The sequence below is a fragment of the Typopeltis vanoorti genome, chromosome 16 (assembly GCF_054136105.1).
Source record: "Typopeltis vanoorti isolate ZY-2024b chromosome 16, IOZ_Tvanoo_1.0, whole genome shotgun sequence".
In the NCBI taxonomy this organism is placed as follows: domain Eukaryota; kingdom Metazoa; phylum Arthropoda; class Arachnida; order Uropygi; family Thelyphonidae; genus Typopeltis; species Typopeltis vanoorti.
Window position 1 is genome coordinate 86,589,198 of NC_143564.1, and position 25,750 is coordinate 86,614,947.

Consider the following 25,750-nt stretch of genomic DNA (forward strand, 5'->3'; position numbering starts at 1 on the left):
ATAATATCAAAATATAATAAGAATGAAATCTTTTATAACATTTGATTGGCTACTAGAAGGGAGAAGGGTAAAGATAGCGAATGCGCTTATATTATTTTCAAACTTGGGCACATTCGTTATAGAGAAGTTGAAACGATAATTTCAAATAATCTATACTCTGCCGAATAGACTAATTTTTATTAGATTACCGTATAAGTTTGTCGCTTAATATGTTTCAAAAAAAATTTTTTTTTTTTGAAAAAATAAAAAGATAAACAGGAAGAACAAGAGGCTCGCAAATTTGAGAAAATTTTAACAAAGGGCTCGCGCAAGCCCCTTATAGCTCACCACTGCATATATCCATATTATTATTACCCGATCACGCCTTTATAGTCTGTATGAACAGTCTTGTTACAAGAACTAATCAGATGATCTATGTCTTTATTTCTGTATAAATCGGTATTTGCTATAATTACGCATCTTTTCAATTATCGCCATTGGTGCATTTGTTTGTAGTGTTTTTTATGAGCATCAGATCTCATACCTTCTGTTCCATTCTTGATGGTACCCTCTAGAAGTTATTACCAAGTTAAGCGACTCTAACTTCATTGTTCTTCACGTATTGAACATGGAATGCTTCAGTTTTTCCAGCCTTCTGATCTTTTATTCCATTTCTTTCTCCTTAATAATAATAATAATAATAATTGTTTGTTAATAATATATTATTATATAAGTTTGTACATTAATAGAGTTTGAAATTGTTCAGAGTTGAATTGTCGATATTTACTTATCCAGAAAAAATTATCGAGTATCAGTACTTCTTTAAAAATCCAACACGTGTATCGGACAAGTTATTATGACGCATTTTATAATACTCCGAACCCAGTTTCTGGCGTAGAGACTCATCATCATTAGTGGATAATTTCCATGATATGATCCATTTGAGATATACTGAATTTATCGTAAATTGCTTTGGAATACTCGTTAAAGAACCAAGGCTTTGGATAATCAAGAATTTTGTGTAGAGTGGGAGATGAAATGTTTTGCCTGTAAAAATTATTTCAGTTATTTGGATAAGCAACGTGTAAACAGGAACCACGTCACAGAATATAGGCATAGAAATCCAATTATTCCAGTTGATACTGCTGTTGTGCCAGGACACGATTCTGAAAGTAGTTATTAAATGCGACGTGTAGAAAAGGAAACGGAGACAGGGTTTTGTATGGTCTGGATAATCAAAAGAACTGGCATCTACAGTTCTTTTGGTTAGATGGACATTTGGATGGAGAGGATTAAGAAACTGTTCAGCGTGTTGGGAAATCATGAGAATTATCAGGTATTCTGATTGATAAATGGATGATTTGTGTTAGATTATTGCTAACAGCAGATACTGTGGCATTCTTTGCAGCTTGATTTATGAGGTTAGAGAAGGAAAGCCAATTTAGGCTCCATTGAAAATAATTTCACTGTTTAGGTAATTAGACTATAGAAGATCGACCTTAAGAGATTAATAACGAGAGGTCTTACTGGTAATCAGAATTAGGAGAGCGGTAATTGCATCAAATATTATATAATTATAGTATTTGATACATACTATACAAAAATACACATACGATATAATTTCTTCCTCAAGAAAGGCCGAGGGTGTGCATTGGTCAGACATTCTATGCCAGAAATTGCTAAACCCTAATTCCAAACTTTATAATTTGAATAGTTGCGGTTGGCTGTAGTTGTTAGAGGATCCAGTTTTTATTATTTATTTATTATGTGGCTTCCACCCACGAAAGATTTTTTTAAGCCTACGGCACATTAGTAACGGTACCGTGCGTGAGCCAGAAAATGTAATATATTAGTCTTAGCAAGCAACTTCAGGGTTCCAGTAAACAGGACGGTGGTGGCACATACCAGACGAGGAAATTCGCCTGCCTCGTAAAGACGTTCACAAATATCCATGCCCACGGTGGTATTCAAATCCCATTGCCTATTCATTGGAGAGCGAATACCTGTTCACGTGGCCAGCCATTCTAGAAGTTCTTTGTTTCCACATTAATGTTTATGTTGAGGACACAAATGTTCCCAAACGGGATATAGAAGCATATGTGTTATGTGAATTTAGCCTTATCGGTATGCGGTCTGTCAGTAGTTTAGTATTAACACCTGCGAACAATTTGTCATTTCGGTCTTGTCCGACTGATGCCCTAAACACACCATGTTTTCAAGCCGATGGGAACATTTTAAGAGTGACTTGTAGAAATAAACATTTGGGATCCTGTAAAATTTCGCTTCTTTCTCAGTAATATGATCGTTTTTACTGACAAAACGATCCGGTATAATAATTTTCCTCTAGCTTGATGAAACACGGATTCCGTTTATCACATTTAATGAAATTTGCTATATAGAATCAGTATTGAAACTTGTCTTTTCATTTGAGCCATTAATGGTAGAATTACGCAAAAGTATTTCTACAGTACATGAGCTGAAACTGCTCTAGATTCGTTTGGGGAAACGAATGGAACTAGCATAGAAGAAGAATGTTATATTAGAAACTGGAATCATTTCTCTACTTTATATATATATATATATATATATATATATATATATATATATATATATATATATATATATATATATATATATATATATATATAAACGTGTGTATGTGTAATTTACACTAGCATTTTCAAGCAAAGTGCAGATCTCATAGTAGAAAGGAATTCCCTTTAGATCTGCCATTATCTTGAAATATTTGAGAATTTTGACTTGTTCTATGTATATTGGTGGAAATCTTAACTTGTTTATCAGAAATATAAAGTATGTAGTGAAATCAGAAAACAGTAGAAATAATTCAAACCTCTCTTTCCTAGTAGTTTTTCGTTGTCTCGATTGTATATTGGTTTTCTCCCATTAACGAATCTCTTTTTCTCTTTCACACACAACCTCACTCGACAAAACAATTAGAACACTTGAGACCGGATGAGGGGATAATAACTCTTCCACTACATGAAGAAAGGTGACAGAGTGTTCTCTAATAATTCGTTCTCCGTAAAGACTCCAAGGCAGCCTTGGACTTAGATGGCACAACCTCCATCTCCGCCTGATTCTGCAGTTCTACCGCCACTCACGGTAGCCGTCACCCAGAGGCTACGGAAGTGCACTAACCTTCGTCCGCGCGCACACAATGTGCCAACGCCCACTTTTTTTTTTTACTCTCTCTCCTTTTTTTTTATTTTTTTAAAGTTAGCTCTATGTATGCGTAATTTTTCTTTGGTCTTTCCTTGAGGAGAAAAGCTGTTTCTTGTAATGAGATTTTTTTCCTCCACATTTACCTTTTCCGTTTAGATATCGTTTCTTACACGTGACATTTTTCTGAGAATTCCGTAATGGTATTCAGAAAACTGGATTGGTTCTGATATGAATTTTAATAACCAGTTTGATTGTGGATAATCAAACATATATGTAGTTAAAGTATTTCAGCTATATGCTGTGCTGAATTTCCAGTTCAAAACAAGAGGACAATAAATATTCGAGCTAATGAATTCTTTTCGGTTTCGCTTCTGCAATAGACGTGATCGTGTTTAATATGCTTTGAAGTGATTATGTCCTGGGGAGAAAGAAAGTTCCGAAATGAATTCCTCATGCACATTATTCTGGTATAATTCAAGTTTTGATAAATCTTTCGTCAACCGCATCTTAAAAAAACAAAGACCTGTCTGGCGTGATCGGTAATTACGAAAACAATGGCCTAGAACAGTGTTTGGGAGCCCTGGTCTCGTGGATGTTTCAGGTGGATTTAAAGGAGGGTCGACATAAATTTGGTGTAAGACATCTGAAAAAATGACATAAGGGAGGTTCTATGTAAAGATTCCTTTGCACCAGGCCTTACTTATTTGTTTTAGTACTGAAGCGTTGGCAAGAATTCTGCCAATTCCTGCACTTGAAAGAAAAGTGCAGAAAGAGACAGAATTATATAGAGGAATCAACTTGAAAATAATGGGTTAAAGATTAATGGATAGAGTATATGTGGCTTATGCGCGTTTGAAAGGAATGATAAAATCGGGGAGAGAGCATTCATATATTTGGGATCAGCTTTTCAGAGTCGGCAGAAGATATTCATGCGGGCATTGTGGCTAGGATTTGAAAGCATTTTGTACGGAAATTAGGTTACTGAAAAAGTGGAAAAACTGATCTCTGCACTTAACACAGATGCATACATTTCGCAGATATGTGCGAGTTAATGGCCGCGATCGGATATGCGAAAACAATAAGAGGGAAGTTGAAAAGTGGCCAATATTATTGAGTAGACAAGAGAACAACTAAGTTGATTTGACCATATGACAACCTCAGAGTTATGTGAAGAAATAACACAGAAAAAAGGGTGAATGCATGGTAGAAAAAGACCCGTGAAGGAAGCAGTAGAAATATTTCATATTTCTACTGCTTTAAAAAATGTTTCATATTTCAGAAATTTTTTACATTTTAGAAATGTTCATATTTCTGATTTTTCAGATTAACATGACTGAGATAGGAAAGCATATAGAGAAATGCTCCAGAGATTCGACTCCGTATAGTTTGAAGGAAGTGATGATGGAAGGATAAAATAGATAGATATTTATGATGATTATTATTGTGTGACACCTCCAGGGAGTCCAAAGACTCATCGAAGGAGAGTGTGCGAACAGCATCGAACGATTGATCTTGCTTTCAGTTATTAATTTCCTTCTCAAAATCAAATTGCTTGTATATGCGTTTATGTAATATAGAGATAGGCTTGGAAAGAGCCATATTTCATAAAACGGTTGAGAAATAACCATTCTTGGGAAGAAATCGATTACCAGAGGAACTTTTTATATTGTATTTATAACTCTCACAATATGGAAAGAAGATATGATTTACCTTTTTTTTAAAGAAAAGTAGCTTTTTTTCATTCCATGAAATAAAGTGACATAAGACTAACCAGATTAATTCATAAAACGATATGCTGCTAACTGAAACTGCATTATTGATGATCATGTTGTATCAATAAAAACATCTTTCTCCTGAAGAATTTAATGTAATTTGCTTCCATGTTATTATTTCCATTGAAACTGTTTATAGATTTGTTTCGAATGCGTTTATCAGTCATAATGCGCATTTCATTCGACTGCTCATAAAACCATCTAGAGCAGAGGTCTTCAACGCATGGCCCGCTGAACTCTTTGCCGTGGCCCCCCTGCCATTTTGAAAAAATGACTACTTAACATTAAAACGCAATTAAATAAAAAATAATTTCATTGAAGCCCGCGGGCCACTAAGCTATACTGCGGTATTTAGAATTGTAAGATGCTATCCCAGATTTGCAAGGAACGCTGTGCATTTGATACTTTACATAAAATCCTATAAAAATAAATATTAAGTAGACATGCTTCTTCAACCATCTATCAGCGCCAAGCGGTACTTAAGTACTAATACTAACGTTGCAGGTAGATGGCTGAAGCAGTAGTTCATTCGAATGCGCTGTCTAGTGCCTTCCAGATACATCTCGAAGGTTCTCGATACTTCGTTATTTTCATATAAATACAAGAGGAAGTCTTCCACAGTAAGTCAGTTGTGAACAGTGTGATATTCGTATATAAGCGCACGCAGGTTCGTCGTGTCAGCCATAGCCCATTGTGGTTTTATATTGCCATACTTTTTTTCATTAGTGTGAGACATATTCAGCGAATTATAACCATTACACGGCCATTTTGGATCATTTTTTTTGGGTTCACCTTCCATCATTATGGCGTCTACGAATAAAAAGCGTAAATCAAGTGATTCTTGTCGGGTTTTTAATGAAAAGTGGACCAATTTGTACTTTTTTGTGCCCATCGACGATAAATCAATTTGTTTAATTTGTCGTGAGTCAGTATCAAAAGAATACAATATAAAACGACACTATGAGACAAAGCATGGGTCCAATTTCAATCACCTTCAAGGGCGGCTTGAATCACCTTCTCCAAATTGATTTAAAAGGCAGAAGGAAGAGAGCGAAGCGTGCGTCAAAGTAAGTTATGTAAGCTGAAAAAAATGCTAAAAAATCAAAAGCCTTCTTGGATGGCGAGTTTGTGAAAGAATGTCTCATCGCTGGGGATATTCTGTGCCCAAATAATAAGGAAGTGTTTAAAAAACCGCGTTTGTCTTGGTAACTGTAGCACGACCTACAGTTACCCAGACAAACTGTAGTCGAAGAACTTGCCAATGACATTGAAGGAACTTAAAAAAAAACGGTCGTCCGAATTTACGTCATATTCACTTGCTTTAGATGAGAACACAGATGTGAAGGATACAGCACAACTGGCTATCTTTGTCCGTGGCATTGATCAACAATTCAATGTGACAGAAGAACTGCTAGCTCTCGTACTTATGAAAGGAATGACGAAAATGACGAAAGGCACTGATATTCTTGAAGCCAGAAGAAGATGCTCCAGCGTTTCGACCTCATCTTAACCAACTTCGAGGGTGTGGTAACTGATGGTGCCCCTGCTATAGTGGGAAAGAATGAAGTGTTTGTTGCGCTGCTACCGAAAGAACTGAACTAAAAACAAAAGATTTCGCCCATTACACTGTTTAATCCACCAGGAGAATTTGTGCGCGAAAAACTATTGGATTTGAGAATGTCATGAAAGTTATTGTGACTGTCGTCAAAATTATTAAGGCAAGAGGATTGAATCATCGTCAATTCCAAGCGTTGTTGACCCAAGAGTGCGAAGTGGATCACGGCGATGCGGTTTATTATAGTGATGTGCGTTGGTTGAGCAGAGGGAAGGTTCTTAAAAGAGTCTTTGACTTAAGGAGCGAAATACAGCAATTCATGCAAACCAAGGAGAAGCCGATTGCGGAATTCAACGATCCGAAGCGGATGACAGACTTTGCCTTTGTGATCGGCATCTCATTGCATATGAATGACCTAAATACGCAACTACAATCCAAAGATCAACTGGTGCACACTCTGTTTGATCACATCAAAGCTTTTGTGGCCAAGCTCAAACTTTGGGAGGTTACAACTCTCAAAAAAAAAAAAAAAATACTTAACTCATTTTCAGCTTCTGGCTGAGTCCAACTGTTCGGCTCTTAATGAATACGCTAAAACTTAGCCGTGTTGCGAAGTGAGTTCGAAGAGAGATTTAATGATTTTCGTAACCAACGGTCTTTAGATTTATTTTCAATGCCATTCAGTCAATGCTTCTGAAATGCCAGGCTCAGTACAAATGGAGCTGCTTGAACTAGAAAACAACTCTTCTTTGAGAGAAAAATTATTCAATGTGCCCTTGCTTACATTTTACAAGGACTATATTTCTGAGGACGCATTCCCTAATCTTTGCCGCCATGCTTTGAAGATGTGCGCTTTGTTAGGAAGCACATACTATGTGAGCAGTTCTTCTCCAGAATGAAGCATGTGAAGTTCAAGACAAGAACTCATATTACGGGCCAAAATCTCGAGAATACTCTGCGCATAGCGACTTCCAACATTGATGCCAACATCGAAAAGCTGGTCAAGGAAAAACGTTACCCATTGGCATTGTAAAAAATGAATGTTTTCTTCGTTAAATTGTCCTTTTTCAATTATTGATTGTATTTACTTATCATGAACCCGACTCCTACCTACGCTCTCAAAGCTGAGTTTATTTTTATAGGATTTTTAATTCTAAATACCGCCGGCTTCATTGAAATTTTTAATGCGGCCCGCACTGTCTGAAAGGTTGAAGGCCCCTGATCTAGAGGAACAGTGTGCATTGTGGACGATTTCGTGTTACGTACATGGTAACAGGAAACTTCTCTCAATTCATTACGGTAGGTTCCGAAAAAAAACATAGCACTATATAAATAATAAGCATATGAAATACTGCGCACTTTTTTTTCAGTGGAATGTAAATAAAAGTACGTAAACATAACTTCAGTTTATTATATAGTCAGTAGTTAGCATAAGTCACCTGAAGAGTTTTTTTTTTTTTTTTTAAATGCCTGGTAATTTTAGCCTTTGCATTGGTTCTGACTGAAAATTCTCTATTTTCAGATTTGATGTTTGATCTATATATATAATTTATATTGTACAATTACGTTGCACACTACATGTACAAAGCAATAATATTTCTCTTCGTACTTTTTTTTTTCTCTCTGAACCATTGATTTGCGAAATTATATTAGAGCAGTGAAGGTAATTTTCAGACGTCTTCTAACCTAATGAAGAAACAGCATTGTTCCTTGCAGTAATCCAGATACTGATGTGATGAATTTAATGTTTGCTGTGCTATGATAGTGTTGTTTATTTTTGTATCAACTACAAGGATAATAGAAATAAATAATCAGTCGTTCATTATTTAATGCATAGTGCAATTGGAGACCTTCCTAGTCGGTTAGCGCATTTAAAAAAAATAAAATAAAAATAAAAAAATCGCAGTCTTCTACCCGGAAGTTTACTAAAATACAGGCTGTGAATTCGAATCTCACTGGCGAATGGAGTTTGTGAATGTTTTAGGTCGTAGGTGATTTTCATCCCTCGGTGTGACACCACCACACTATCTACCGCTTATTGAGGATCTTATTGCCTTTATTTCTAGTTTTCTTCAATCCAAAATACTACGGTTTATAAGCTTTCTTAAATGGGATTGTTGTTATTTTTTTTTTTTTTTATTTTCTCTTCGTACATTCTCCATCTTTTACAATCCATTATTTCCTTATATATAGGATGCAGCAGCACCAACTGTAATGAACTGTTTTCAGAAATTAAACTTCCATTTTTAATTAACACGTTCTCACTTGTGAGATAATTCGTATGATGTGTAATATATAATTATAGTAATTGTTGGTGTGATGTTAGAAAGGTTGGCTTATTATGAATTCTTATAAGGCTTATTCAGTACTTTGTGTTCTAGGTGGTCTTACAAAAGAAAGCCTTTGCTCATAATATGTCTATCAACAGATTAACTGAAGGAATAATTATGCCAGATGCTGCCAAATTTTTTCATCCTGTTCTCCGAAATTGTTTAACTTTCACGCCCATACTCTCTTTGATAACTAAAAATTGTTTTATATTTTTATGAACTCAAAGTTTCACATTCCTCTTCTTCCGCTTAGTATCAAGCATATTATTAAGAGTAGGCATTGATTTATGTCTACTCAGAACGACCTTTTGGAGATGACAAACTCTGACAAAAACATTTAGAAAATATACTGTAGTATCATCATGAACTGCAACGTTCTCACAGATTAACAGGAAACATCGGAGCTGAAAATTCCATACTACTAAATAATATCCAAATAAAATAAAAAAATAAACTAAATTAAAAAATCATTTTAACCTTGCATTGCATGCACAGTATCAAAAAATGAAGTGTCGTATCTCACATTTTAACGGAACTCCATGAAATGCAAGAATAGAATTAGAGAACCTAAAATGCGTGGAAGGAGAAGATAAAACAATGGAATTTACTAATCATTCTTCTGTATTTGACCTTGTAAGATGCTGGTAATATATCCGAATGATTTGATCAAATATTGAGATATGTGGATGTATTGCTTATCCCAGCATTATTGCAAACATGTTGGAGCAGTATGTGATTCATCGACACATTCACAATTCTTCCGACAGCCCTTGATTCGACCGCTCAAGTATTGTTATGAGTGAAATATCCGCGCGGTTAGCCTAGTGGCTGTGCGCTTCGCAACCATATGACTGGGGAAGGAATGTCCCGGGTTCGATTCCCGTCGAAGACGTGAGGAATTTGAGGATCTTCCTCAGCCATAGCCAAGTTAGCCGGTCTTGGGCGCGGGCAGTAGGGTTTTTTCCGCCAGTTTACCTGGCGTTTTTCATCCCGCAAGCAGGCAAACCGGCCCTGTGAACACAAACGGATCTACAGCCATAAATACTTAACCGCCCCATGAGGGGGATCAACTCGCCTCAATAGGGACGGGAGAGAAAAAGGGAGGAAACTCCATACGAATAAATAAATGAGTGAAATCATGATGATCTAGTTGGATTTTTTGGAAATTTATGACTGAAGCAACTAAATTGTGTCTGTTAATTTATATGTTCTTGTGCTGCCTGTTTAGCGCGATGTGTGATCCAGTAGTTACCAATTGCCGATATTTAACATCTGCATTCGTTTTCAGCCGATTTGCATTTTTTTTTAAATTAAATGTATTAGCCCCATAACTGCATGATTTTATGGTTATTGGGAAATGGTTTGAATTTCGCGATTGCAATGTCTCTGAAATCTTGAAATTCGAAAAAATAAATAAATAAAGCTTAGAGCTTGCTAGAGAAAAGTGCATCCTGAAATTTTTCCCATCAGGTCACATCGTGACATTGTATGCGCAGTGGAGGAGAAGAAAAAGTGCATTTTTTTCTCTAGTGTATTATATAAATAATTTTGAATAATAAAATATACTTTCCAAATCACATCCTAGTATGCCTGTGTTTAGACCAGCATGCAAAAAATTTCGCTGAGGGTGAAAAAACGCCTACATTTTGTTGCCATTTCCACCTTATAACATCGTAGTACTCGTAATATAAATGAACAACTCGTGAATCTCTTTGTGGAGGAAGGAGTGAGAGGCGAAAAATTTATGCTGTAGAATTACAACTTTAGTTCATGGTTACTGTTCAAAATGGTTATTATTAAAACTATCTTAATTTTACATATCATTAATTGAACATCCTCTTTGCTTATAAATTAGTATCGATTTTCAGTATTTTATTTTAGTACAGGATATATAACGTCAATGGATTAGAACCATCTGTTCTCAAAGGTTAGCGAAAGATTGACAATAACTGCCTGGTCACTGGCTGCTTTAATAACAGTAGAGCTGGGTGAGGCTCATCCTTATAAGTGAATGGAAGTAGGCTTCCATTCATAAGCATGCAGAGCTGGGCGAGCCAGTTTACGATGCATTGCACGCATCTGACAACAACAACCTTGGGCTTATGTATATTGCAAACTCTATCGAAAGTTGAAGTTGTGTTGAACTTTTTTTTTTTAACTGCTATTATTTTAAACTTTTAATCTTCTTTCATCGCTCAGTAATTTATGCTTCCTTAATATTTTTGTAATTGCTGAATTCTGGTTTTGTTAATTTATGGAGTTAATATATATATATATATATCTTTAGAATGCACTTTCGAAATTATGAAATGTTTTCGAACACCGAACATGCGTAATATTTTTATTAATATGAAAAAAAAAAAAACTAGGATTTCTGAAAAGATGTCAATTGTGTAGTATACTGAAGAATTCGTTTTAAATTTGAATTAAAATTTAAAACAATATTAAAAAAAAAATCAAAACTTTAAAAATATTTCAGTGTTCATCTGGTATTAGTTTTCGTAAAGAACTAGGCTTAACGAAACATACAGAATGGATTGAGATGTGAAATTCCTTCAGTACATAATTGAACAATTTCTTTGACACCAAGAGAGAATTGATTTTTGTGGTGTGTGTGTCATTATACAAAGCATGTGCATTTATTGATGAGTCCCATTATTGTCTGAATGGCTATGTTCAAGTAGTGTATGAGTGTTAAGTAAGCTATATGATATAATGGAGATGGTAATAACAAGAGCCACGTAATATGGGATGAAAATACGTCTCGTATTTCACGAAGTATAAAGGAACAGGAAAATAAACATTCAATAGCGTGATCACGTGCAAACAAATTTTTGGTATAGAAAGTTTATTATTACGGAGCACCAATGCCTTTTAAACTTTCTTTGAACAAAGGTTCATATCTGAATGCACTTTTGGTAGTAATTTGGTGTATGTTCAAATGATCATTTGACTGTTGTTCACGCCATGTTGTGCAAAACTAGATTTATGTGATTAACAAGCCTAATATTCATGATAGCCTAAACTTGCCTTAGGCAAATGAGGAAGATGATGATGTATGTAATATCGATATTATTTAATCTTTTCCACCAGTTCACCAGTCTGGCTTCGTCTAGGACTCGAGAATCTTTAGATGGATTTTTCAGATGAAGACGAGTTAGCCGACCTCATACGGAGGTTGAGTTCTCTCTCGCAAACATGTAGATCGCCCAGAACAGTACGCAGTTTGCAGACATAATAATACTGGTCTCCATATCGTTAGTTGTTTTTGCCGTAATTCCAAGACGGCAACATCGATCAGTTTGGCCAGAGGAAGATAAATGTCAGGAACCAGAGAACTTGGTAGATTCCAAGTAGAGAACGGAATGTTTGATGAGTTGATCGATTTTATTAAATATGAACACAGTTTTTTTTTTTTTTTTTTTTTTTTAAGAACACAAGCTACACGTTTAAAACGTTAACTTGACATTTAAATTCATTAGATTTAAACATTAGTGCTGATAGAGGGAATATATTTGAATTAATAAGTAATTTTTCGCGTGTGGTTGAGATTGTCATCCGTATACATTCTTGATTTTGGAGATTTCTAGTTAAAGTGAATCTTCAGAGGAACAGATATTTGAACTTCTGGTTAATGGAGTCTTGATGACGCTATACTTATCTGAAAACTAGTGTGTGTGTGTGCGTGCGCGCGCAGAGGAATAAGTGATACTTTATTCATTTGAAATAATACAGTTTCATAAGTTTAATACTCAATGTGTATATAATTTAAATTATATAAAAAAAAGCGCGCTTTACTGTGTTTATATTAATATTTTGTTTAATCCCTAGCATACATATACCTGCTTCTAGATGATCATTCTCTTCACACGTAATTATATCCGGTTACTTTCGAATATTTATTTTGTTGTTCCTTTATAGTAATGATGCTGTACGTATAGGGAAATATTTGTCATCATCATGAAGTCTTTCCGTGCCTACTTGCACATAAGGCTGCAATGCTGGTTTTCCATCTGTCCCTCGCAGCTGCTCTTGCTTCTGTCCATCTTGCTTCCTTCATTTCGGGTTCCATCATTCATCTCCGAGTTAATTTTGGACGACCTCTAGAGCGTCTTCCTTCTGGAGCCCAACTCACTGCTACTTGGGGAATTCTGTTTATCCCCATGCGAAGGTCCATTTCCGGTCCTTACCAACACGCCCGGTCCATTTCCATCCTCTTAGGCGAATCTCTTCATCTATTGACTTGGAGAAGGTTTTCTTTAAAAGTTCCTCATTAGTAATTGTATTTGGCCAGAAGATTTTTAAAATTCTTCTTAAACGCTTGTTTTGGAAAATGTCCAATTTATTACTTCAATGACCTTGGTAAGTTTCCAAGTTTCAGTGCCTTATAGCAGTACTGCTCGCACAATAGATTTATATACATTAATTTTCACTTTAACTGTAATATTTGATTCTTTCCATAATTTGTTTAATGACCTGAAACAATTTTGTGCTTTAGCAATTCTTTATAAAATGTCTTCGTCAGTGCATCCTTGTTTATTTATTACTGATCCAAGGTATGTAAAAGTATCAACATCTTCAACTGTTTCATTTTTTAACTTAATTTCTTTATTTGCTTTTTCATTTATTCGCATGTACTTGGTTTTCTTCTTGTTTATATGTAGACCCACAGTTTCTGCGCAGCGTGCAAAGTCATCAGTTTTTTTAGCTGTAAGTCATTTAACTTGGAGGACATGAGCATTATGTCATCAGCAAGATCACGGTCCTCCAGTATGGATGTAAAGTCCCAACGTATTCCTCTCTCTTTTGATGATTAATTAAGTTTTTCATAATCCAATCAAGTAAAATTACAAATAATAGACCAGATAGCACACAACCCTGCCTAACTCCAGTTTCAATGATAAAGAAGTCTGTAAGTTTTCCATATACGTCCACGCAAGACTTGCTGCCATTATACATATTCTTAATAATGTTGAGAAATTTATAAGGTATTGCGTATTCTTCTGATATTTTCCAACAACATTTCTCTCTATTTACTGAGTCGAATGCTTTACTGAAATCGATGAAGTTTAGGTAAAGTGGGGCTTGAAATTCTATACATTGTTCGATTATATTTCTAAGAGTGAATATTTGTTGGATGGTTCCGCAACCAGTTCGAAAACCTGCCTGTTCTCTTAGTAAATTTTCGATTTCCTTTTTTTTAGTCTATTAATTAAAATTTTGGTAAAAACTTTTGCGGGAATTAAAAGCAAACTTATTCTTCTCCAATTTTCACACTTGGTCAAATCTCCTTTTTTGGGGATTTTTATAATTAATACTTCTTTCCATTGTTCAGAAATGTTTTCTTTCTTCCATATTTCATTGTATAGCCTTTGTAATTTGGCAGTAGTGTGTTAAGATCAGCTTTTAACATTTCAGCATTGATATTATAATTTCCGCATGCTTTGTTAGATTTTAGTGCCTTCAAGGCATCTTTGACTTCGCTCAACAAAATGTCGTCTTTGGAAATGTTCAAAATGGATATTACACTAGTTGTAATATTTTGCGCCTGTTGAGATCCTGTATCTACCTTTACATTCAAAATAGTCTCTCCATCTTGCTTCGATTTTGGAGTCAATAACTTTCCTTGTTTGTCCGTAATGGAGGATGGAATTGCTTTTTTTTTTTTTTTTGTTACCATTGATTTGTTTTATAATCTGATAAAGTTGTCTAATTTGTCCATTTTCTGCAGAATGTTGCGCTTTTTTTTTAGCTAATTCGTCAATATATTTTCTCTTGTCGGCTCTTGCAGCTCTCTTTATGCTTTTATTTAGTTCATTATAGCAATTGCTATGTACCTTATATAATCTTTCTGAATTTGTATTGTTCATTAATGATTTAATCTTTTTTCTGTATTCAATGACCTTCCAAGTTTCTGCAGTTAACCATTCTTTATTTTCTTTTTTCTTCGTTTGCCAATTACATCTTCAGCAACTTCATTGTGTGTATTCCTGAAGTTTTTCCAATATTTTTCTACTGTTACATCTTGATTTTCCTCTATTTCTAATGTATTGAATCATCTGTTCTTTATCTCCAAAACAAACTTTTCTCTTGTTTTTTTAATTTTTCAATATCAAATGCAGTTCTTGAACTTCTTTTCTTTCTTAATACACTTTGAAGTTTTAATTTCAACTTTATCACTAACAAGAAGTGGTCAGAACCAACATCTGCACCACGTTTGACTCTCACATCGAGCATGGATCTTACAAATTTACTATTGATAGCAACATGATCAATTTGGTTTCTTGTATTGCTGTCCGGTGCAATCCAAGTCAATTTATGTATTTCTTTATGCTTGAATTTACTATCTTCAATGACAAAGTTGTTCATGTCACAAAAGGATACAAACAGCATGCCATTTTCATTTCGGTCTCCACAATCCTCTGATACCTATAACGAAAATTATAATCCAGATTGGGCTACTATTCGCACTGTTTTCAAGATTTCTTCATAAATTGACCCTAAATGCCATCATGACATCACGTATCAATTTCTTATCTTTTGATTGGAAGTGTCGATAAATAACGTATATTACTCACAAATCACTGTCGTTGATCACAGCGCCATCTCGAGGAATTCGTACCCATCGTTGATTAGTCAAAATAATGCTTTAAATTTGTCTTCGGAATTCTATGCCCTTGTGTCTGGCACCCTCGTGAATTTAAAGATTCAGAGTTTTTATTTCATTTGCTTACTGCAATAAACATCGACTGTTGCTTGTTTATGAATATAGAAACAGATGATGGTGATGTTATTTTCTGGGGTAGTAACGGTATAAACAATTGAATTTAGCTTTGTCAAATGTTTTGTCTTGAAGCGAATATATTCAAGTATAAGTTTAGGGAAGTGTTTTGAGAGATAAACAGCCGTGGTATCCAGTTACATGCCACATATAGAGCAGGCCATCTTAGGTAAGCAATTTTGGTCTACTTATGCACTCACTAATCTGAGAAATAGGAGTAGGGAAGGTTCGAGATTGTATTTAAATAATCAGAATTTGTGGATTGAGTATACATCCTCTTAAAATATCGGAGACTGAATGGAGGCGTTAGTTTTAATTGGAAACTCAAATACATAAAAAAGAAGGCAATTGAGCACCAGGGTTGTTTACCTGAATACTTACACCCACGTGCATGAGATGCGTGAACTGGTCAAGGACGGTCTAATATCAAGGACGCGCACGTGTTAAACTTGCGTGGAAGTAGTTTCTCACAAGCGCCATGCCACGCAAGCAATTCAAACAGCTTTTCAAATATGCAGATCAGCGGTTTTGAGTTGTACCGAAATTAGAGTAGTAATTAATTGGCTGTGCAGTTAAATTAGTATATATATATATATATATATATATATATATATATATATATATTGTCCATCACAGATAAAGAGAATTGCACTTTTTTTCTATATTTATATCAGAAGTTCAAAATCCTACTTCACTGTAAGTAACCTCCAGAAAATCGGAGGAAAAATTTGTGCATTTTATGTGTTACAACTCAAAAATGACTGACTGAGAATCGCTCAGTGGATTGGTGCACTTACAGACAATTATGCTAAAGCGATAAAAATGGTCTAATACCTAAATATTTTTGAAATCATTCATGTCTCTATGTCATGAGATTGGAACAACGGCCTTTTAGATTACTAGAGATCGGCTGCCCTATTCATTCGACTATTCAGGCCAGCGAGAATGGATCCAGAATGAGAAGAACCTTTGTGGCTTTTCAACTGAAGGTGAGTTAATCAATCTCATGTGGAGGTATACCAGGGTTCTCCAATCCCAGGAAACTCGTGTTTTCTTCTCCTAAGCGACCGAAGAATACATGCAACTAACAGACATCATAGCCTTAGTGCCTTTAGTCATAATTTCAAACAACAGCAACAGTATAGTGGGACCGAATTTAATGCTCTCAGAGACACCCACGTCAGCTATCGAACTATCTTGCTGTCACTATTCTATCAGATCCCAATGAAAAGAGTCAGTCATGCGGAGGGGGGCTTTGTCCATGCTACGATTAGTAGAACAATTGGCAGGCCTCCATCTTTTTGACTCAAAGTACAGCTCCTAGTAAAAAATTGATCATTCGATTTGATAGCTCAGTCGAATAATCATAAAATGTCGAACAAAATATAATTACATACGGTGGTGGGGAGAGAATGCTAGTCTCCTGAAATCTTTCCAGATCCATTAATATTTTCCTGCTTTTCACCCCACTTTTCCCTAGTCTCATTTCCAATTAGTGTGGTGTTGCTTTCCATCTCTATTACCAAATAGGAATTTTTTCCCTTCCACCCCCGAGTTACTATTGGTATCGCTTTGTCATGTTATATTCTTTGACTTCTCAGAGGAAGCATTTATTTGTACATATTCTCTGAGATTCCGTTAATCTTTAGATAAAAAATTATCTAAATTTTATAAAAAATTCTACTGCATACTATCAATTGATTTTCTCCAGTCTAATAATAGAGATCATTTTCTTCCGATATTTTAGTGTCGACATCCACAACTAGCTTTCTCTTTGTACCTACACTTAACGAGCAGACAGAGCACACATATTAAATTGTCACAGCATTTAAATTTTTTGTTTCAATTCCAACCAATTACAAGTGCATAGAGTAACAAAACCTGTGAAAATTATATATTTTAATAACTCCGCGAATAGATACTAAATTTGCGATGTACACTAGAATATAGTCACGCAGTTTGTTTTCTTTTAGTAGAATCGTCTGTATTCACAAAATTGAGCAACAAAGATATTAATAAATTAATATAGATCCTAAATACCAAAAAATTGGTATTTAGGATCTATATTAAAATTTATCCAGGTATTTCCGTTTATGCAATATATAAGCAAAATATGGGTCGATGTTGAACAGTATTTAAATGTTTGAAACATTCGTCGAATTTTTACAGAAGTCCTACCATTGGATATCGCTCTTTGAATACTGTAAATTAAATTCACAGTATTCAAACATATGACAATGGAAAATTCAATTCCTGGTAATTAGACCATTTTTATTGTTCTTTATGGAGATGAAAAACGTGGACCTTTTTCAAGCCACTTGAGCCCTCCCTTGATGGTCTCACACCAAGCAATGAAATTCATCTCCCACCTAAGACAATCACAGACATCCATGTCCATGGTGGTATTCTAACCCTCAGCTTGTTAGTTGGAGAGTGGGTACGTTAACCAATCGGTCAACCAGGGTAATTAGCTGCTCTTATATCAGCAAAACACATCTCACTTGCAATACCTAAGACAAAATTTGTTTTGAGGAATGTATGTTTTGTGAGATGTATTAAGAAGTTCTTCGCCCTCACTAATCTCCAGTCACTTCAAGTTACTCATCCTTCACTTATCCGAAGAGAAAAAATTGTGTGATTCAGTGATTGACTCATAAAATGCGATTTACATGCTTGCATTCATATATAAACGTAATTCGATAGCGGTTCTCTGTTTGACGAGTAGGCATTGCTACTTAGCATCGACATCTTCGAAATCCGCATACATAAAGTAGTTTACTCCTTGAAAAGTTCTAACCTATTTCATATGAACAGCGCAAAACGGAGACATATATCGTCGTAAATAATTTAGCCATTCAAGACTGAATACATCATTTTTCATCAAGTATATCTCTTTTAACAGAAACAAATGTTTCCATTGGTTAATAGGAAATTGAAAGGAATGATTAAAATTTTCTACACTATGGTCAACTGTACCATTGTTGAATGCTGTCTGTCAGAAAAATCATCTGCTGATAGAGCACTAAATTGAATATTTTCACACAGACAGTGAAATTTAGACAGACGAAATTTAGCTTGTTCTGCAAACAACTAGGTTTCATTCATTTTCTAACAGTTAACGAGTTAGCCTTTGGATATAATAGTTGTCATTACAGAATCACTTGATGTTATCATTTTTGTTTTTCTTTTCTAAAAATTCTAATTGCACTACTACTGCTGCTTTCAAGTTCCGATGATATATATATATATTATATGAGAGTGCAAAGAGGAAATCCCGATGGGATGAGAATTGGTGTGCCACTGTTACTATTCTTTGAAAAACTTCTGTTCGCCATTTTCTAATTCCGGATATTTCGGTGTAAGACCTTTAATTAATGTACTCCTTGTGCCATCTGCGGTCATTCTGAATGAGCGATTAACCGCCTTCACACCCTACTGATGGCGTGGTTGGTCGTGGTTAGAATCGGAGACTAGGACGCATGTCCTTCCCTTTACCATCGTTGGTCTTCGTGTAGAATCAAGAAGTCCCGTGGCTACCAGTAATCGGAGAGACGCCTAGCGGACTCTGGGCGTTGTCCGCGTTATATATTGCTGACCTGTTCGTGTAGCGGCAGTGGCCTGAAGCACCCTGTAATTTGTATAGAGCAGTCCAGGGAGCAGTCGTGGCCACGCCTAAACAACTAAGGCATCTCGAACAGGATTAATAGCAGAACTCTTCTGTTCGAAAAGAAAAACATTGCGAAACCATCAAAATATCTTATACTTGATGGGTGTCCAAACTGTAGAACTGAAAATTATTCTCTCTCGTCATCCAAACACTTTTCCTCACTCCTCTGAGAGAAATTCTGTATTCCATTTTAAATACGAGTTAGTATTTTTTATGGAAATATTTTTGAGTTCTGTGCTATGAAAGTGCATACTGAATGCAGAATATGATGATTCCTTTTCGCACTTGGATATATTCAGTTTAAAAGTTATAAGGATTTTGGTAATTAGCAATTACTAGAAAATGCCTAGTAAATTTCCTGGAATGATAAGAATACATTAAAAATGCACTTTGTTATTTAATTGAAACCAAATTCAAACGTACCAGATTTTGGTAATGATATGCATGACATCAAAATTCTTTCAGTCCATGATAAAGAGTCTCTAATAGGTACTTAGCAAATTTGCTATCCATGTATTCTCATTGGAAGTATTTTCTCTCCCTTGGGGGGGGGGGGGAATGGAGGAAGAGAGGGAAATACACACACACCTAACTTTATACTTGAACTCACATAATTACATAGTTTGATAACTGGAATGTGATGAATTTTTTTCATCACAAAACAGATTTCATTTGCATGATAGATTTAATAATGCCACTGGAAAGTAGTCTATTTTCGTTCAGCCGCATGAGATATGGTACCAGGATATAGCTGGAAAAAAATAAATAAGTACTGCGGAAACATTGGAGGCCTGAAGTGGCTTGAAAAAGTTTCATCTTTATTCTATAGAGCAGGATTTCCAGCCCATATAAAATAAAGAAATGTGTCAATAAAATAATTTAAAAAAGATTTTTAAAAAAGCCATATTGTAATGATGTACTATAAGTTTTACAATCTTTTGTGTGTGGAAGGCACATAAAAAAAAAAAAAATAGAAGATCTGCCCTTCGGAAGTTCTGTTTACCTGCACAAGCCTTCTCAGACGACGGTGATCTCGTTCCTGATAGACTGTCTTAGGACCGCATAACGGTACTGACTTGATGAGTGAATCATAAATGCTTTTCATATTCCCCTTTGTCTGAAAAGGAAAGTTCTTCGAGTGGAGAGATTATTGAGCTTTAAGCTCGCCCTGAGAGGGCAGTGAGATTAGCTGTGTTCAGCCAAGCATAGAATTGATTTGGGTCTTTTGTATTTGCAGAAATCTGCTTCATGGTAGTCTGAAGCTTGCTTGATCAGTGGGTTCGGATGATTAATTGTCTTCATGAAGAACTTTTTAGCTAGGTCGTGAAGGAGGAATGTGATGTAGGAGATGTTGACTTCTCGATGAATCTGGAAGTTTCTGATAAACCATGGGGCATCTAAACTCATTCTCAGACATTTGTTCTGTATTCTTTGTAGATTTTGAATATTTGTGTTCGAGGTATGACTCCATGCAGGAGCTGCGTAAGTGATAACTGGGCGTATTACCATCTTGTATATGAGTAGTTTGTTCTGAGTATCCAGTTTACTTATTCTGTTGATCATGAGATAGAGCTGCGCTATTACTTTGGATGTCTTTGAACTTATGTGTTTTATATGACTGGTGAATTGTAGTTTTTTGTCGAGAATTACGCCGAGATATTTGACTGTATTCTGCCATGGGATCTTAACTCTTAGTAAATGTAATATCTTCCTTGATTTGAGGCTTCTTTCTAGTGAACAGTATTGTTGAACTCTTCTGTGGGTTTGCTTGGATCCTCCAGTCCATCAACCATTTCTGTAGTGTGTGAATACTGTTTTGGAGTCTTTTGATAGCTAGTTCGGGGCTGTGAGATTTTGCTAATAATGCATTATCATCTGCATATAATGCAGTGATTGTTGAGCTGGGGTTTTGAGGGATATCAGCTATATAGATAGAGAACAGCAAGGGGGCCAGGAGTGGTTCCTGCGGCACTCCCACCAGGACCTTGCATCTGGTTAACACAGTTTCATTTATTTTGATTTGCATGTGTCTGTCTTGGAGGTATGAATGAATTATTTTAATAACTAGATTAGTAGGCATATTGAATATGATGAGCTTGTAGAGAAGACACTAATGTCACACCTTATCAAAAGCCTTCGCAACATCCAAAAAGACCGCAGCGCTGTGCGAAGGTTCCAGTTGAAGCCTTCGGAGATGAATTCGATCAGCCTGTGGATCTGCTGAACGGTGGTGTGGTTTTTTCTGAATCCAAACTGCTCATTTGGAATTATACACGGTTTATCCGTTTCTGATTGAAGCCTTGTAAGTATTACTTTTTCTGCGATCTTTCCAAGGCTGGACAAAAGACTGAAAAGTCTGTAGCTTTCAGGGAGCTGGGTTGTTTTTTCCAATCTTTTTGATTGGCGTGATATCCGCTATCTTCCATGTTAATGGAAAATACTTGAGTCTGAGGATGGCATTAATTATGTTAACTGTACAATGGCTTTTCTGTGGACTAGTTTGATTAGTTTGTTTGTGATTCCATCTGAACCTGGAGCTTTATTGTTGTTCAGGTGGGTTATGATATTTATAACTTCTGTTGGAGAAGTGGGTGTGACTGGTTCTATCATCCTTTTGTTGTGTTATGGCCTGCCTGACTCGGCGGTGAATCTTGTAGATGAGATTGATGTTCAAATTTTCATAAAAGGGGGTTACATTGAGTTTCCCAGCTGTCTGCCAGAGCCTCTGCCTTTTCCTTGTCAGTATGTGCTATTCCCTTTTTGGTCTGAATTGGGGGTAAAAGTTGTCTTTTAGTGTGGAAGGTTCTCAGGAACTTCCAAATGGAGTTGTCCTTTGGGTTTAATTTAGTTAGCTTAGATTCCCAATCTTGGTTTCGATGTTTTTGGAGGCCTCTCGGACTTGTCTGTTTAATTTATTCAAATTTGTTTTATCTTGCTGGGCTCTTGTGTTATGGTACCTCTTTCTGGTTTTGTTTTTCAGTCTGATTAAATCCATGATTTCCTCGGGGATCCAACCACTAGGGTGAAAGACTGTAGTTTGGGTAACTGACTTTATTGCTTTTTTGATTTGACTGGTAAGGTTGTTTGCAGCCACTTCTATCTCCTCTTTAGTGTGAATAGCAGGGACTAGGCCAATGTGATCAGGGAGAATTCTGGCGAGTTTGTCCCAAGATATGAAAGAGTGGGGGGGGGAGAATTGTTCTTGTGTACCGAGTTGAAGCAGAATAGGGTTGTGATCAGATGAATGTTCATTTAATGTTTCCAGCTGATATTGGTATCTGATGTTTTTGAAGATGACTATGCCAAGAACATCTTGAGCTTCCAGCTGAGCTGTGATGTGTGGGCTCTGTGGGTCCAGCTACAACAATAGAATTTTGTGTTGAGTAATGGTTTAGAGTTCGACCTTTGTCGTTAATTGTGGAGCTATGCCAGGCTGTATGTTTGGCATTAAAGTCACCAGCCATGATGATGGAGTCTGTAAAGCCGAGAATGGTGTCCAAGTCAGATACCAGGAATGCTGGGTGAATTATATACAGCATAGATTTTGATATTGCCAGCATTCTTGGTATGAACTTCAATGCCTGTTATCTCTAGGTTCTTGGTTTGTGGATTGGTCAGAACATTGTGGCTTAGGTAGTTTTTAATGTATATGGCTGTTCCTCCTCTACTGTGGTGAGTCTGTTTTGTACATAATATAGTTCCGTAACTTGGGGTTATTAGCTGGCCTGAGATGTGTTTCATTTACTAGTATTATGTCAAGATTGTGTCTCTGAGTGAACTCTTGCAGTTCTAGGATTTTGTTAAACAATCCATTGGCGTTCCATGCAGTGATCATGAGAGAGAGTTGGGATGGAATTTTCTATTATTCATTATTGAGGGCTGTCAGAATTGAGTGGGTACCTTGCAGGAATCTTTTCATAGAGGATAGCGAAGGATTTGTCATTCTGAATTCTTGTAACATGGTAGCTAGTGAGGCAGTTAATACTGATGTTAAATTTGAGCTTATTTGATCATGGGATGGAGTAGCCTTTGTTCGTGCTGCCTCTGCATAAGTTTTAGGTATTTGTTTCCTTTCCTGAGTTGCCAAGTTGGAGATAATTTGGACCGGGGTGCGACCTGCACGGTTGTCTTGAGCATCATTGAAATGTGTTGGAAGGGTAGTTTTTGCTGACCCTCAGTTCTTTGGGTGTGTAATGCGTCCCTTGTAGTTGCCAGGGTGAGGTCCTCCACAGTTGGCGCATTTAGCTGGTGTGGATCTTGGCTTGGTACACATGACAGTCTGGTGACCTTCGCCGCATTTCAAACCTGTAATTTGCCTTACAAAGTTTTTGGGCATGGCCAAACCTATGGCACTGCCCAGCTGATGACTTTTCCCTTAGTGGCTCGGTAGAAATTCTGAGGCCACAGATCGCAGTCAGTTCATATATCTCTTTCTGTGCCTTGTCAATTTCTACGAGCACCAGTGGCATTGGCCGTTTATCGGACCTGAGCATCCTGCTCACTTTTATTTAGCCCTGACTCATAAGGTCAGCTGTGATTTCTTCAGAGGTGACACCTTCGGTTACCCCGCGAAGTACTACTTTGAGATTCTTTTCACTGGGTAAAGCAATAGTGTGATAAGGAAGACTTTTGTTATCCATTAGTTTTGTCAATTGCCTGTAGTCAGTGGCTGAGGTTAGGCTGGCTGGATTTTGACTCCATCTTGATTTTTAGCCCAGGAATATGAGATTTTATGTTCCCTAAGGGCTGATGTGACAGTGGTCCATTTGTCCTTGTCCCTTAGGATAACAGGTGGAACCTTTTCGGTGTTCCTCGGGACATCTGCTGTTGGTGAGTCTTCATCCATCTGGTCCTCTGTAGTTCTTCTTTTATTAGAATGCTCTCCCTGAGAGTTGTTTTGACAGGTGGATTTTGGTGACAGAGCAGCAATGAGTTCTTGTGATATCTCATTCTCCTCCTCTCCATCCTGATCATTTGAGTGAATGTACTGTTTTATGAAACTCGGCCAGTCAGATTCAAGTTTGCCTATTATGAGTTTCAGTTACCTCTAGGGACTGTTCCTTATTAAGGATCTGGATCTACTCTTTGATGTTTTCCATATCAAAGAGGCAATCTCCTGCCAGTAGAAATTTTTGACAGCAGTAAAATTAATCCCGCAGGGTTATGGGCCTGCCAGCAAAAAGTCCTGTAGATTGAGTTGGTCTACTAGCAAAATTTAGTTTTGTTGCGACCTACTAATTGGGGAAAGGAGTATCAGTGTCTCACTTGGCCACAGATTGGAAACCTAGTCCCCTATAAAACCTTAAATCCACCACTGGTCCTCATTGCGGGTGGGGGCCTGCCGGCCATTTGACCTCTTGCATGTTTCGTGCATAGGCGGAGACAGTAGGAATCAAACTGTGTCAGCGCCAGTGCAGTGTGAGATTACTGAGAAACTTGTATGCAATGTAATCAGGCTCAGTCTAAAATAATACGTCCGTTCTCATCAAAAGCCAAAAGCAGAAATCTGTCTTAGGACCACAATCACGCCTCTTAGATAAGCAGTGTGGATTATTTTGCCGCTGATTAAACACCCGGGATATCTCGCCTTTTGAAAAGCACCGCCAATTTTGCTGTTTTTCAAAATCGTAGTTCCAGCCAGGCGGGTACCCACAATAAGCCCTTTATCGAACTCCAAAAGAAGCTTTGCTTTTCCCGCTGTGATCAGCACTATTGATAATTACTGACCAGCAGAATTCTTAAAGAGTTGCCGAGAATACGTGGTGACGCACGTGACTCAAGTATTTTACATATACGCTGGACAAGTGACGTTTACATATATCTGAATAATGATTTCTAATTCACTGTCAGGTATGTAATATCGCTTAAAAAGGGGAATTAAAACAGTAATGTCAGCCATTAGCCCCCTTCTAAATTTCAACCCTTTATTACTTCAGTATTCGACTTCCCTTTTTTTACATACGAGACGTTTTTTATTATAAAAATATCAGTTATTTTTTAGGTGAAAACATTTGAGAAATAACTGATCGAAATTAGCTGAACGATGCAGCGTCTACTCATCCTTGCTTTACAACTCTACCTTTATTTTAGTTTTGCGGTATGTGTGTGGAAATTGAAGCTTTCAACAATATAAGAAATAGCTATATTCCAAATTCGGTGGAAATTTTGTTGAACGATGCTACCTCTAATGCTACAGAGCAACCCTGATCCCCCACCCACACTTCTTCATTTTAGTCCCATAAAGCTGAATTTCTCAGGAGGCCTTTAGCGTTGTAAGAAACAGGTATATTTATTTCAAATTTTATCCCACTGGGGTGAATAGTGTGACATGCAGAGATCTCAGGATCCTTCCCGTAATGCAAAGCAATATACACTTCTGAAAGAAATTGTGCTTGCATTATGACATACTAAGGCAAATAATGTAAAGTCATTAGTCTCTATACACAAACAGTCTAGTCGTGAAAATTCTTCACGCGCAAACTT

The 25,750-nt window shown here is 36.5% G+C and overlaps 2 protein-coding genes across 2 annotated transcripts in view; one reads left to right on the forward strand and one right to left on the reverse strand.

Moving 5' to 3' along the window:
• LOC150098172 (elongation factor-like GTPase 1) overlaps nucleotides 1-25,750 on the forward strand; it is a 451,514-nt gene that overhangs the window by 381,269 nt on the left and 44,495 nt on the right. The window lies entirely within an intron of this gene.
• aos (protein argos) overlaps nucleotides 1-25,750 on the reverse strand; it is a 78,639-nt gene that overhangs the window by 47,664 nt on the left and 5,225 nt on the right. The window contains exon 2 of the mRNA XM_090406600.1: nucleotides 15,066-15,248. Coding sequence (XP_090262726.1) covers nucleotides 15,066-15,248 — 183 coding nt within the window. The remainder of the gene's footprint in view (nucleotides 1-15,065; nucleotides 15,249-25,750) is intronic.